The following is a 15,906-nucleotide window of genomic DNA, read 5'->3' on the forward strand; positions in this document are numbered from 1 at the left end:
TTGGATTGAAATTTCGTGATTCTTAGTAGTTGGTTTTCTGCTGAGTCAGTCAGTTTGCTCTTGGTTTCTAAACTAAACTTGTGTCAAAGCCAAATAAGGAGTAGGACATAGTGGATGTTAGTAGTATCTGGGGTGGTTTTCTTTAAGGACTTGGTGTGTCGTACGGCAATATAAGCCTTTCGTTTCCTTACAAAACCATGTGTCTTCTCACAGACAGCCGCTGCACTGTATTAAGGAAACAGGACAGTGGTGACGTGCCAGTAAGTTATTTCATCATTTTCAGTGTTTTATTCTAATTTGTGTCAGCCGATGGAGGAGAGGGAGGACCCGGTGTTTGTTTACATCCCAGGAGGCACTCCAGAACCAAATCTGGAGGACTTCTGGATAACATGACAATTTTCTTAGAAAGGGTAATCCCAGTCTTCCTCTTGGAACAACAGTCAGCACACTCTGCAGCTTAAATTAGACAGTGTCCATAAATGTTCACAACTAATGAATGTTAATCATAGAAATAGGAAAGGAGTTCTTGAGTCATCTGATGGCATAAAAATGAAGTTACCTTGTAATGATTAAAATTATGTTTTGTTCTGAAGGAAAACAAATGGACTTTGGGTGGCTTACAATTGAGCTTAAAAAGTTAAAATAATTCCAGAGCTGTCTTCCTTAATTAGTTCGTGGCAGTTTTTGAACAGAAATACTTGTTTAGTGATTTTTTTAGGATCAAGTTGTCTGTACTTAAAATTTTGTCTTTGTTCAGTCAGATCCTATCTGGCTAACTGTGGAAGCACAGATGACATAACCCTATGGAAAGTTAGACGCTGCTTCTAACTTCACTATTGGTTCCCTGGTGTCTGCCCAAGTGCAGAATGTCTAGTTTGCTTAGTAAAGGAAAGTCATTAAAATATGATAAGCTCATAGCTGCAGTTACTTTGTAAGTCTCATTAATTACTTGAAATGACATAAACCTTGTTGAACATGAGTACCAGCATCTTAAGTTGGAACGATTAATTTTAGTTATATAGCATTAGGTGTCATTTAGTATTTTTCTTATTTTCTATTATAAATCAAAACAGTGGGGCTTAACACACTAAAGTGTTAATTGTTGGTAAACATTTTATGTACTTGAACTTAGGACTAGTCTATGAAAATCAGAATGGTATCTTTATAATTTATGGTAGCTTCATAATACTATTATTTGAGTGTTCAATAATTTTCTTTTTTTTTTTTGCTTTTTAGTTTAATTCTACCAAGATAAAAAACAAAGGCAAGAAAAAGAAGCCAAAAGATTCAAAGGTATGGAGTATTTTCTGTATTGATTCTTAATTGAGTTTATAAATAAGAATTAACTAGTTCTTAAGATATTTTGAAGAACTTTGTTGAGAAAGACTTTCTAGGCTCTAAAGATGTTTTGCCAGTTTTCTGCATTTTGAGGAAGTTTAAGTTTCATGTCATATGTAAGTAATTCTTAATAGAGACTCTTTATTATCCTTTCCATTTTCTAGGTATTTCCTAGTGACATTGTCATAATGTAGCACTTTGTATGGCTGTTCTCAGTGTGGCCAAGGCTGCTTTGAGATCAGGCAGATCTGGGTTCTTAACCTTGGTTCTACCAATTATTATTTTTATTATCTCTGTGACCTTGGGCAAATTGACTTCCCTGTGCCCTTGTGTCATTATCTGTATTACAAGACATGATGCATATTATTATTAATTAATGGAATTATTACCTAAATATTTAAAGTAAAGATGCTGAGAGTTCCCTGGTGGTCCAGTGGTTAAGCTGTCACTTTCCAGTGCCCAGGGTAAGGATTCAATCTCTGGATGGACAGCTAAGATCCCACATGCCTTGTGGCCAAAAAACAAAAGAACATAAACAACAGGAGCCAGTATTATAACAAATTCAATAAAGACTTAAAAAAGATAAATACTAACCATCATGACAGAGTCTCAGAATTGATAGACTCCTTCCTTCCGCTCACCTAAAGCTCTGCTTCCAGCCCGTGAGATGACTGGGACATTACTTTTAAGCCTTAAGGTAGGGTCTTAATGGCTATCACACATTTGCAGAATCAAATGAGAGGCAGGGGTTGAAAATTAGGGGTGGATAAGAGTAGCTTATAAGTTCGAATACAACTTTTGTTTTTATCTTTGATTATATGTCTGTCGTTTATCTAAAATGAGAGTTTCCACAGTGATAGTTTAAAAATTTTTGGAGTGTTAGAAACTAACTGTTAGCTTGTGCCTATTTTTGGCTATTGAAAATTTAATTAATGTTATGTTCCTGTTCACAAGAAAATTTAGATAAGTCATCAGTCAGTTCAGTTCAGTCGCTCAGTCGTGTCCGACTCTTTGCGACTCCATGAATCACAGCACGCCAGGCCTCCCTGTCCATCACCAACTCCCGGAGTTTACTCAAACTCATGTCCGTCAAGTTGGTGATGCCATCCAGCCATCTCATCCTCTGTCGTCCCATTCTCCTCCTGCCCCCGATCCCTCCCAGCATCAGGGTCTTTTCCAATGAGTCAACTCTTCGCATGAGGTGGCCAGAGTATTGGAGTTTCAGCTTCAGCATCAGTCCTTCCAAAGAACACCTAGGACTGATCTCCTTTAAGATGGACTGGTTGGATCTCCTTGCAGTCCAAGGGACTCTCAAGAGTCTTCTCCAACACCACAGTTCAAAAGCATCAATTCTTCGGTGCTTAGCTTTCTTCACAGTCCAACGCTCACATCCATATATGACCACTGGAAAAACCATAGCCTTGACTAGTCAGACCTTTGTTGGCAAAGTAATGTCTCTGCTTTTTAATATGCTATCTAGGTTGGTCGTAAGATAAGTCATATATATTGGCAATTTTTGTGCATAGTTATAGAAGCATTCATCAGTTTTAGTGGTAAATGTGGAAAATCATTGTCATTTTTGTTTTTTAAACCAGCCTATGTTAGTTGGATCTGGAACACCTTCAGTCACACCAAACAATGAGACTGTCACTTCAGGTGAAGACTATATGTAAGCACAGTCTGAGAGTTTTTGCTTTTATTTTAACTTAAAAGGTATATTAATCTGTTGTCCTTTAAACTTGTCTTTTGTTTCCCTAACTTCTCTGCCTCAAGACATGCATCTGTTAAAACAACCTTATGTGACCCATTGTGGTTGATTTATATAGTGTAGGCTGTCGGTGTTAAGAATTGATATAAACTGTTAAAATCAGAGGGTTGATAACATTCATTTGATAAGGTTGAGAATTTATATGTATAGGATACTGTTGAAAATCCTAGAAAATACTCTTTAAAATGTTCAATGAAGAGGATGTCCTCTTGATAATTACTAGGAAGATATTTTGGAGGCTGTATATGATATTATGGTTCAGCCTTAAGTAGCAATTTCCAGTGGATGTGGTTGTTGAAACTGAGTTTTCAAGAGACGGGTAGATAAAAGAAATAAAACTAGTGAATAGCAAGTAAGTTTTTTATATCATATTCCTTTATGGACCAAAGACCCACAAACGTTCCCCCCCACGTTTCTTAAATGAGTTGTAGTAACAATTGTTTTGCATATTTTCGTGAACTCTTTGAATGGGGGAATTGTTTCAAGTTTAAATAATAAGAGCCTATATTTTGATAGCACTTATGTACCAGGTGCTATTTTAAGAGCTTTCTATGTCTATATAAACTCATCCTATCCATTCTTCTTTCTTGGAGATAAATACTGTTACATGCATTTTACACAGAAGGAAACACAGGCACAGTGCAGTTGGCTGTGCCCAAGGACACAAAGCTCATACACAGCAGAGCCAGAGTTTAAGCCAGCAATCCGGTTTAAAGCCCACACTCAGCACTGCTCCAGCTTTGCAGAGTGCTAGAATCTTATACTCTTTAAAAAACAAAAAAACTTTAAGTATCTTTCACCAGTCTCAGTCTCACTTTAACTTAAATTGATCACCATTGTAATAAAACCTTTCATTTTGCTTTTTAACACATTATAATTAATACAACATTGATTTTTTTTTCTAAACCAGAAGACTTTAAAGAAATTACTCTTGATAATTATTAATAAAAGAACTTAGTACTCAGGTACCTCTTGACTAAAGTTGTGGAAAGTTAATTTTTCTGCATTAAATTCTCTGGTAGTATGTTTTTGCATCCAAAAGTTGAATAATACATTATCTTTATTCCAATTTAAATGTTATTCTGGGTCACGTAGAAGTTTATTATTCAGGAGAAAATCATTTGTTTGTTTTTTTTTTTATCAGCAAACGCAGTTTAAATTCTGCAGGCCCCTTTGTAGTTCCCGATCACCTCCGGCAGGATGTAGAAGAATTTGAAGCTCTGTATGGACAGCACAGTAATGAGTATATTGTCCGGAATAAGAAGCTGTGGGACATAAACCCAAAACAGAAATGTTCAACTCTGTACGAGTAAGTGTCTTAACGTTCCTAAAACTGTTACGTTGAGGCTGCCAGTAAAAGATCTTAAGTTATTTTAAATTTGTGTCCCTTTCTATTTATTAAAAGAATCTGTGTTTGGCTCACAAACTCTGGGGAAGAAAAGTATTTCTATGGCTTTGGTCATGTATTACACAAAGTTAATCAGAAATTTTTATTAAAAATTTTTTTAGAACCCTAGTGTTTATTAGTTGTGTCAGTTTGAGCTGCTAATGTAGATTCTTTGTATTTCCAAAACTGTCCTAGGATAGGAATGATAAATGAAGCTTCCACCCATAATCTTTTATCATAAATTCCACAGTATATATTTGACAAGGAATGGTATGATTATTTGCTTTCATTGTCTTTCCGTTGATATGATGTTGTAGTTTGGTGTCTCCTAAGCCTGGTGACACTTAATGTGGCTTGGTGAAGTATTACCCTTCACTGGGAAGGGATACCAGGATCTGGTGACTACTGCTGAGAGAGCTGTCCAGCTGGGGTGGTAGTACAGATACAGAACCCTGTATCTCTGTTTTCTACTGAAAACTTGACCTCCCGACATTCATCTAGGAAAAGAGAAATAGACTTTTTCTTCTAAGAAACTTTGGGCTGAATTACTTTTGGTTTGAAAATGTGAATGTGAAATTAACACCAGGGAACTTCCCTAGTGGTTCAGTAAAGTTAGGACTCTGCAGGGGCACAGTTGTGATCCTTGGTCGGGGACCTAAGATCCCACATGCTGTGTGGCCAAAAAAAAAAAAATAAATTTTTAAAAAAAGAAGAAGAAGAAAAAAATTAACACTAAAGTCAAGTCTGAGGGGGGTGGATAGAGTAATAGAGTTCAGGAAAATCTAAAAAGCATTTGCCTTTTTTTTTTCTTTTTTTTAAAAGCTTGGGATTAATAAGTAGTACGTGATGCTTTCTTTAGGGAAAGATGATGAGGGGCTGAGATCTGCAATAGAAAATTAATTTGTAAGCGAATTCCTGGAAAATCCATCACTCCTCTGTAATTTGGTTATTTTTTCTATTTTTCTCAGTTGCATTATTCCTCTTCAATTTAGTTATATGCTCTTGGATCCCTCTTCATAGTTTTTCTTCAGAGTTGAAGTGCTGAACAAATCATATTCCCAGAGAACTGGATGACAACCTGGAATCAGCTATAAAACTATACTGTTATTGTTGTTCAGTCACTCAGTTGTGTCCGACCTTTTGCGACCCCATGGACTATAGCCCGCCAGGCTCATCTGTCCCTGGGATTCTCCAGGCAAGAGTACTGGAGTGGGTAGCCATTTCCTTCTCCAGGGGACCATACTAGTATTTCTTAAAGATGCTAGACTTTGCTTCAAGCATCTAAACTGAAGCTAAACTGTAGTTTTCAGGAGTTTGCTTCTTAAAGACTACATTACCTTTATAAGTGGAAAGAAATTAAGTAACTTTATGAGAAAAAAAGAGGTTGATTTGTTTGTGTATTTTGAAATGGAGTTTATATCTTATAATAGGAGAAAGTCGGGAAGTTACAGGAAGTCACACCTCAGAACTTAATTCTTTCTTTGAATTTTCAAAAATAAACATTAGTGATGATTGGCTTAAAGATGATATTTTAATTGGCCAATGGGTAAAAGAAAAACTAAACTTTTCTATCTGAAAAGAATGTAGAATAGAAAGCGTAATATATATGGAGTTAAGAATATTGTGATAACTGCTTTCTTTCTTGACTTAAATATTTCACTTTAAAGTAGGGAATTGGACTGATTTGTTTTCAGTGACCCCCTTCCTTCTAATGTTTTATAATACAAATAGTTGAAGTATATGGTATTCTGCATTCAGACAGTATATGGTATTATATACTGTTATAGTATATGGTATTATATGTTGCAGATAGTGTATCTACAGTGCAGGTAGTATATGGTATTCTGCATTTAGTTTTTCCTAACAGTTCTTTAGTAGTGTTAATTAGTCAAGATTTACTAACCAGTTAAAGTGGAAGGTTTCAAAAAGAAAGTAGAAGATGTGATCCTAGCATGTAGCTTACAGATAGCAGGAGAGTGAAATTGATCATAGGTTGAATCACAGTGTGTTGCAAATAAAAATAACTTTGTGAAATAAGAATCATGTTTTTTTTCCCTGTCAGTTTTTGCTTACCAGAAAGAACATGTGGTTCTTGCTTACTTGTCATGCTTTCTTCCAAGAAAGAGGAAATTGGGTCCTGATCTTTAATCTACTTCTTTAAAAAGAAAGGAATCATCAGCGTGTAGAAAATAGTGGTTTTTCAGAGGGGCACACCTAGAGCACTGGGATGGGGATGCTTTCTGAAATATTTTTCCCATTTCTACCCCTTGGCCCCGTGCTGACAGTGACATGCACAGGCACTATGGCAGTCCATCAAGGATCGTTTAAGACACTAATGGTCATCATTCAATTATGAAAATATGTATACACATATTTGCAATCATATATCTGGTAAGGAGTTAATACCCAAAATGTATGAAGAACTGAGGCAACTCAATAGCAAAAAAAAAAAAAAACAGTTCAGTTTAGAAGTGGGCAGAGGATTCAAATAAACATTTTCCCAAAGAAAGACATATAGATGGCCAGTAGATACATGAAAACATATTACAGAGACTTCCCTGGCAGTCCAGTGATTCTATGCACTTCTATTGCAGGAGGCGTGGGTTTGATCCCTGGTCAGGGAGCTAGATCCACATGCTACAAATAAAGATCTCACTTGCCACAACTAAGACGAGGGGTAGCCAAATAAATAAATATATATTTTTTTAAATCCAGAAGCAAGTATTAAAAATATATATGTATGTATTTTGAATGATTATTTAATCACAGCTTATAAAAAATAACTTTTTAGTCTTTTTTTTCTCTACAAAAAATATCTTTTAAAGGATTATTTTCTGAGGAGTAAACTTTTGTTTGTAGTATCATTGATTACAGTTAGCCTTTCTCAGATTTAATATGAGTATAATATGTTTGTTGAGGAGGTGTTCAGGTCAGTTAGAAATAGTATTTTGCTTTGGGGAAATTTTTGAGAAATATTTTTTTCAGAAAACCATGTGTAGGTGCTTCCTTATAATAACACATGTACATTTTTTTGCCTAGCTATTTCTCTCAGTTGTTGGAGGAACATGGTCCCTTGGACATGAATAACAAGATGTTTTCTGAAGAATATGAGTTCTTCCCAGAAGAAACACGACAGATACTAGAAAAAGCAGGAGGTTTGAAAGCGTTTCTCCTGGGGTGTCCTCGTTTTGTTGTGATTGACAACTGTATTGCGTTGAAGAAAGTCGCGTTACGGCTCAAGAAAAAAAGAAAGAAGAAAAACATTAAGACAAAAGTAGAAGAAATTTCAAAAACAGGAGAGTGTTTGCGAGTTAAACTACCACTGAATCCAACTGCTAGGGAATTTAAACCAGATGTAATATCTAAACCAGTGTCCGAGGTACCTTCAGCACCAGCTTCCGAGGAAATGAGGCCTCAGCCTGCATCTGCCAATTCTCCCCAGTCAGCTCGTGACACTGGGAAGCCAAAACCAGTTTCTGACAATTCTTCCAGATCAGTTTCTGAGGATGAGAAGCCCAAAGGGGTGTCTTCTGATTCTCCCAGGCCAGTTTCTGAGGAGACTGGTCACAAGCCAGTCTCCTCTAATTCTCCCAAACCAGTTCCCGAGGAAGTGAAAGCGACCTATTGGCCTCGACCCCAGCTGGTCACAGGATACTGTACATACCTTCCCTTTCGGGGGTTTGACATCACCCAGACACCACCAGCCTTCATCAGCGTGTTACCGACTTTGCCCCAGTATAGCATTTACACCCCTCTGGCCAGCGTTCCTGCTGAGTATCACCTGCAGAGACCAATACCTGTGGTGCCATCTTTTGTAGCAAGTGACATAACGGAGCTGCACTTTGAGTCTCATCATTTCAGTGCTGAGAATGCCCCTGGTAGCCAGATTGCCTCCGAAACACAGATCCTTGAGGAATCTTTGGAAACACCGGTGAAGTCAGAGTACAGCTCAAATAGTGCTGATATAGCCCAGAGTGAGGCTAGCAGAAACGATGACCGCTGTGGAGATTCTGCCACGTGGGAAGTAAATCCGGAAAGCACCGATGAAGTAACACATATTCCATGTACACAGGTGGTTGCTGTACAGGTAAGACCAAATGAGAAAGTCTTCTTAATATCAGAGTTACATTTTCCTCTTCATTTTTCATTGCCATTATTTTTACTAAAATCCTGTAAAATAATGGACTTTATGAACCCTTTTTTAGGGCATGACAGGTAATGCCAAAAGGAATTTTGGAGTGTAGTAAGTAAGACCCTCCTTCCTATCCAAGTTTTGCACCAGTTGGGACATAAAGCAGTAGAATCAGCAGATGGAGCCAAAGCACCACCTTGATAATTAATAAAAGTGCAGTAGGATGATGTGGTTCTTTTCTCTAGAGAGTGTCTGTCCCAAGACTGAAGCCCATGACTTAGCAGCTTCCCCCGTCATTCACAGCGGTGCTGGACTAGAAGGCCTTCCAACTTGGGTGCTTGCCCCCAAGACAGTGCAAGGAAGAGGAACGGGAAAAATGTGCTCTCTGCACGGGCAGCTCCCAAGAGAAAGAGAAAAAAAGAGAGAGTCAGGGCTGCACATGCCCAGTTTCTCCTGTCAAACCAGCGGGGGAGTGAGGGAGATACAGAGCACAACCAGATGGAGAGAAACAAGGGATATGAATAAATGTTCCTTCCTAATAGTCTCAAGAATAAGGTTTCTCTGTAGTTAACCTTAATAAGGCATGAATGCATGAAGCCCTTATTGGTTATCCCCTTACCCATTAAGTTTTTTGGTTTTTTTTTTTGCCTTTATTTTATTTTTTTTTATTTGGAGGCTAATTACTTTACATCATTACAGTAGTTTTTGTCATACATTGAAATGAATTAGCCATGGATTTACATGTATTCCCCATCCCGGTCCCCCCTCCCACCTCCCTCTCCACCTGATCCCTCTGGGTCTTCCCAGTGCACCAGGCCCGAGCACTTGTCTCATGCACCCAACCTGGGCTGGTGATCTGTTTCACCCTAGATAATATACATGTTTCGATGCTGTTCTCTTGAAACATCCCACCCTCGCCTTCTCCCAGAGTCCACAAGTCTGTTCTATACATCTGAGTCTCTTTTTCTGTTTTGCATATAGGGTTATCGTTACCATCTTTCTAAATTCCGTGTATATGTGTTAGTATACTGTAATGGTCTTTATCTTTCTGGCTTACTTCGCTCTGTATAATGGGCTCCAGTTTCATCCATCTCATTAGAACTGATTCAAATGTATTCTTTTTAATGGCTGAGTAATATTCCATGGTGTATATGTACCACAGCTTCCTCATCCATTCATCTGCTGATGGGCATCTGGGTTGCTTCCATGTCCTGGCTATTATAAACAGTGCTGCGATGAACATTGGGGTGCACGTGTCTCTTTCAGATCTGGTTTCTTTGGTGTGTATGCCCAGAAGTGGGATTGCTGGGTCATATGGCAGTTCTATTTCCAGCTTTTTAAGAAATCTCCACACTGTTTTCCATAGTGGCTGTACTAATTTGCATTCCCACCAACAGTGTAAGAGGATTCCCTTTTCTCCACACCCTCTCCAGCATTTATTGCTTGTAGACTCCCATTAAGTTTTTTAAAAGCTTTCTAGAAGGCTTTGAAAAATTATGTTGAGTAATGAACCAAAATCATTTTCACTTTTACCAATTCCAAACGATACTCTTTCCTGTTACAAACATTTGTAGAAAGCATAGAATGTTATCTAAACTGACAAAAAAACCTTGAAAAAATTATGGACATGTTTCAAAATGTTATCCAATGATGGATTTATTTTACTAGAGTGTTTGAGACAGATTGAATGTGCTTGTTTTGCTCCGAAGGTGTCTTGGAATATGACACATCAAGAAGTCAATACTGAACCATATGGTCCTTTTGAGTCACAACAGGTGAGTCAGAGCTGTATTAAAGTGTTAGAAGGTTTAATTTTCATTACTTTAACTAAATGAGAATGATGAACTTAGAACTATTTTGAAACGAGTTATTCCTTATAAAACATCATAGAATAAGCCTTGCTGTTGAGTCACCAAGTCGTGTCTGACTCTCGTGCAACTCCGTGGCTCCTCTCTCCACGGGGTTTCTCAGGCAGGCATACTGGAGTGCTGTTTCCTACTCGAGGGGATCTTCCCGACTCAGGGATTGAACATGCGTCTCCTGCATTGGCAGGCAGATTCTTACTGCTGAGCCACCAGGGAAGTAGAATAGCTTTAGAACATAACAAAAAAATTGTTTTATTGTTCACATTTGGAAAGGAGAGGCAGAGGAAAAGCTTTTTTCTATCTTAACAGCTTTATTGTTTTAACTGGTATAATGAGCCTGTATTTATAAATAAAAGCTTATTCACGTGAATAATACAAAAATTATTATAAAAATCTTAACCACGTGAAGGATGATTCAATTAGAAAATTTATTAATATAAGTAAGAGAATTCAGAAACATAAATGGATAAAATACCTTTCTGTATGTAAACAACCCATTGCAAAACATAGTAATGGAAAAGATTTCATTCTCAATAGTAACAGATATATTATCTTGGAAAGAAAACTTTAAAATGCTACTGAGAGAGACACAGAATACTTAAGTAAATGAGAAATGTTCAGTGTACTTGAATAGGAAGACCTAGTATTAAAAGGATTGGCTTTCTAAAGATTTTAATTTTACAGAGTCTCAAAACAGACATGAATAGAACGCATGTTATCTGTTGCTACATAACACTAACAATGTCTCTGTCAGCAGTTTAGGGCATATGAATTCGTTCATAATACCAAGCTGCAGTGTGACTCTTTTGCTGAAATGAGAATGAAAATAGAAATAACTAAGATCTGAAACCGTAAAGGCCTACTCATGGGTAATGAGTTCGCCATCTAGCTGATTATTTAAACATGGACTGTATTCATAGGGCCGAACTTCCAGTCTGGATGACGAAAACAGCAGATGGTGTGTGTGGTCAGCTTGGCCATAGCTCACAGTTCTCGGACAGTGAACAGAATTTCAGAACCTCACTTCCCTGCCTTTGTACACTTGGGAAACGCTAATGTGCTGTAAGAGGTGCAGGGGGTGGGAAAGGTGGGCCAGGTCTGTGCACCTGGCTTAGAGTCCCAAGCCTGGATGCCAGAGCCCTGGTAACCGGGCAGGGCAGTTGCCTGCAGCTGAGAGGAGCTGCCAGCGTCTGACAGGTGCTCCATTCACAACAGCTGTGTGACTGCTGCCCGTCTCAGCAGGATGAAAGGCTTACAAATACATAAATGCTGCTTGTTTCTTGCCAGCATTTCACAGTACAGTATGACTTCTGTTTGCTTTTTTTAAAGCTGTCCAGGAGACAGTTACATAACTGAAAATAATTTCTTGATAATAATTTTAAGTCGTCTTTTAAAAATAATCAGCAACCGTCTATTTGAAACGCTATAAAAGTAGGGCCAAAACTAATATGTCCTATTCATATCTAATGCATGCATAATATTTGCGGTTCTTAGGGCCAGTAGATAGTTCTTGATGTTAATTGTAGAGGATGACAGTCATATCAGACTATTTAATACTGAACCCTTCTAAAACAAATATTCAGAGCTAATTATGGTGCCTCTTGGAAAGTTTCCTTATGAATTCCAGTAATATGAATAGCTTTTTTAAAAAAGAGCTGACTTTGCTAAACAATGTAAGGGGTTTTAAATTCTTGAATTATTGTGACATTTTCCTTGTAAATTTTCATCTGCCTTGTATCCTCTTGTTTATCTGAAGAGACATTTCAGAACAAGATCAGAAATAGACTTTTAAAACTACTTTTGATAGGTAATTTTGTATCATATTTGTAGGGGGGTATTTCACAGATTGAAAAGGAGTACCAGGTTTTACAAGAGCAACTTAAGGGAGCATGTGAAAATTATGAACAGAACAATGTCAAGGGCTCAGAAGAAACCAAGGACTTGGAAGAAAAGTTGAAAAGGAACATCGAGGAAAATAAGGTAATCCTGTCTGAAACCTCTTCTTAATAGCACATGGTATCATTCAGAGAATTGTGCTTGTGTAGCCTCAGTTAGCTGAGCTACTGCATTGTTGGCTAAACAAAGAATTCTTTCTCACTGTTGCCTGTTTCACATTTTTTATGACGTTAAAGTGACAGTGTTTTTATTTGCAGTGTTTTACAACCTCTACAAGTTGTCATGTAAGAAAAGGGCTGTGATTCTGAATTTTCATTTATCTATTACTTGGTTTCCTTGATTAAAACTATTTCCTGGTAAGTTCCAAGTTAAATTCTTTACAGTGAGAGTGGTCATGTGGCACTAGAGGTTCCACATGTGGGGCCTGGAGACAGACTGACGGCTCAGATCCAGGCTTAGTTCTACACTAGTTCTCTTCCTGGGCAGACTGGTGTGTGTGGGTTTGTTAACATCTCTGCCTTGGTTCTGTAGTTTGGGTAATAATTGCTCCCATTTTATAGGGTTAGAGTCTTACTCTTTTTTAATGTTCAGACTTGTTTTATTTACTTTTGGCCGCACTCGGTCTTCTTGCCGCACGTGGGCTCGCTCTGGGTGTGGGGAGCACGGCCCTCTGTGCTGTGGTGTGCCGGCTTCTCGCCGTGTGGCCTCGCTGCGGCGCACTGGCTCTAGGCGCAGGCATTGTGGTGCACCAGCTTAGTCGCTCTGCGGCATGTGGAATCGTCCTGGACCAGAAACTGAACCCACGTCCCCTGCGTTAGCAGGTGGATTCTCATCCACTGTACTGCCAGGGAAGTCCTCACTGTGGTTTTGATTTGCATTTCTCTCATGAAGAGTAATATTGAGCATCTTTTTATGTGCCTGTTGGCCATCCTGATGTTTTCTTTGGAAAAATGTCTATTCAGATCTTCTGCCTATTGTTTAATTAGGTTGTGAAAACGGAAGTCTTTGTACGGAGGTAAAAAAGGTCTGTTAGTCTGTTTAAGAAAGGAAGAATTTGTGCTAGAAGTCTGAGTCATTAGCTGAGGCCACATATTAAATAGAAGAAAATGAGCTGTGGGACCTTAATCAATAAACATTTGTCAAGTATACCCAGAAGAAAAGGGTTGGTTTCTAGAGGTGACCGTTATAACACTCCTTAGTCCATGTTTTCACTTGGGATGAGACTGGGGAGATTTGAAAAATTAGAAGGAACCAATCTTTCTGCTCAGTTGCCCAGTTGAATGAAATCTTCCTGATTAAGAAGAGGGGGAAATGAACAAAAATAAAACCTTTCACAGAGACTCATAGAACGCTAATTTGGATAAGCTACTTGGGGGGCTTAACAAAACATTTTTGTAAACTTCATATTGTGTCAGGAAAATTCAGTTTTAATAAACCTGTATGAGAATGCCTGTGTCCACCCAATTAAGTGATGCAGACAGATGCATACACAACCACTCAATTTGAGATGGTCACCTGGTGAGTGAGGGCTTCCCTGATAGCTCACTTGGTAAAGAATCTGCCTGCAATGCAGGAGACCCTGGGTCGGGAAGATCCGCTGGAGAAGGGATAGGCTACCCACTCCACTATTCTTGGACTTCCCTTGTGGCTCAACTGGTAAAGCATCCGCCTGCCAGGGCAGGGAGTCCTGGGCTCAATCCCTGTGTTGGGAAGATCCCCTGGAGAAGGGAAAGGCTACCCACTCCAGTATTTTGGCCTGGAGAGTTCCATGGATTATAGAGTCCATGGGATTGCAAAGAGATGGACACGACTGAGTGACTTTCACTTTCACATTTCACTTTCTGGTGAGTGAGGTTCCTTTCTTTCTGGTAGAGGCTTGTCCGGCTTTATAAGCTCCTGGTTTGACTGGGTCCTGTGTGCAGTTCATCAGGACTTCTTTGTAAACGGGACCAAGAAATGTGTAGTAAATGAGCACCCAGGGAGGAGGGCTGTGAGAGAGCAGCAGCTTTGACCAGTGGGCTTGGGCTCTTAACCTGCTTCTTAACTGTGCTGAGACTCTGGACCTAGTTCCATGGACTTGTGCTGAAGAGTAGTCAGTCCATTTTTTAAAAAGGGCCATTATTTTGTCCCTCAAATTGCAGACCTGTTAGGTTATTGGAGTTTCCATGCAAAATGTGTACCTGTTTGCTTTTAGGATAAATTGTTCACCTGAGTTCCTTAGGTATATATTATACAACCTAAGGAGCAGGGAGGCCTGGTGTGCTGCAGTCCATGGGGTCACAAAGAGTCAGATACGACTGAGCAACTGAAATGAACTGAACTTAGAACTGATAGGTCATAACTGGTTGCCGTATTGCTCAGGGGCATATGTTCTCTCTCTCTTAAAAATTCTTTCTTTCTTTATTTATTTTTACTATACTGGGTCTTCGTTGCTGCACGGGCTTTCTTTAGTTGCAGCGAGCGGGGGCTACTTTCCAGTTGTGGTACGTGGGCTTCTCATAGTGGCTTCCCTTGTTGCGGAGCAAGGGCTCCAGTAGTTGTGGTTCCTGAGCTCCAGAGCACAGGCTCATTATTTGTGGCACACAGACCTAGTTGCCTCGAGGTATGTCAGGTCTTCCTGGACCAGGGGTCAAACCAGTGTCCCCTGCATTGCAAGGTGATTCTTAACCACTGGACCACCAGAGAAGCCATCTTTTTTGTTTTATTAAGGTAAAGTTCACATTTAACCTTTATATAAAGTATATAGTTCAGTTGTTTTCAATATATTCACCATGTCATATAATCACCACCACCATCTAATGCCAGAGTTGTTTTCATCACTCCAAAAAGAAGCTGTATTCCCATTAGACAGTCACTCCCCATCTTTTGAAGGTCATATGTTCTTAAGGTGCTTTAATGAGATTTGCTTATAGTTAAGATGGGTATTTAGTTAGCATTGACTCTTAAAACAGTCAAAATAATTTTGGCCTAGACGAATTGATGGAGTAGAATCTGAAACTTTGTGCTGTTTCAACAGAATCTTGGGTTCCTGCCTACCAAAACTTCCTCAGCCCACATCTGCAGAGAGGTGTGGTCCTATTCAGTCACGGTCCTTGCCAAGTTCAGCTTTTTTCTAATCTAACATTTATGGAGCTCGGGTTATGTGCCGTACTCAGTCATAAAGGTTTTAGCTATATTATTTTATTAAATCTGAAAGCACTTTAGTGCACTAGTGTTCCAGTATGTAGCATTGTCTCCATTTTGCTGATGAGGAAATGGAGGCTGTCCTCACTAAGGTGTCTTGCTCCAAGTCGCACCAGCAGTAAGCAGAACAGGTGGTGAATGTCAGGCTCCAGATCAATTAAGAGAAGGTCTGTTCCACAACCAGTTGAGAAACATTTCCCAGCACTTCGTGAGCAGTGTATCAGTTAACTGATGCCATAGTAATGCTAAGTAAAAACCTCAGTGACATATAACAATAAATATCACATGTGTGAGTCTGCGGGTTAGCCAATCCTGATTGAGCTTGGCTGGACGGCCT

The 15,906-nt window shown here is 38.9% G+C and overlaps 1 protein-coding gene across 9 annotated transcripts in view; it reads left to right on the forward strand.

Annotated features, from left to right (window-relative positions):
* TTC3 (tetratricopeptide repeat domain 3) overlaps nt 1–15,906 on the forward strand; it is a 123,267-nt gene that overhangs the window by 82,066 nt on the left and 25,295 nt on the right. For all 9 annotated transcript variants that reach the window (XM_020870871.2, XM_020870878.2, XM_070466979.1 and 6 more), the window contains 7 exons: nt 214–260; nt 1,237–1,293; nt 2,934–3,007; nt 4,251–4,415; nt 7,533–8,580; nt 10,335–10,400; nt 12,321–12,470. In XM_020870871.2, the coding sequence (XP_020726530.2) occupies nt 214–260; nt 1,237–1,293; nt 2,934–3,007; nt 4,251–4,415; nt 7,533–8,580; nt 10,335–10,400; nt 12,321–12,470 (1,607 nt within the window). The remainder of the gene's footprint in view (nt 1–213; nt 261–1,236; nt 1,294–2,933; nt 3,008–4,250; nt 4,416–7,532; nt 8,581–10,334; nt 10,401–12,320; nt 12,471–15,906) is intronic.

This window comes from Odocoileus virginianus, chromosome 4 (genome assembly GCF_023699985.2).
Source record: "Odocoileus virginianus isolate 20LAN1187 ecotype Illinois chromosome 4, Ovbor_1.2, whole genome shotgun sequence".
Classification (NCBI taxonomy): Eukaryota; Metazoa; Chordata; class Mammalia; order Artiodactyla; family Cervidae; genus Odocoileus; species Odocoileus virginianus.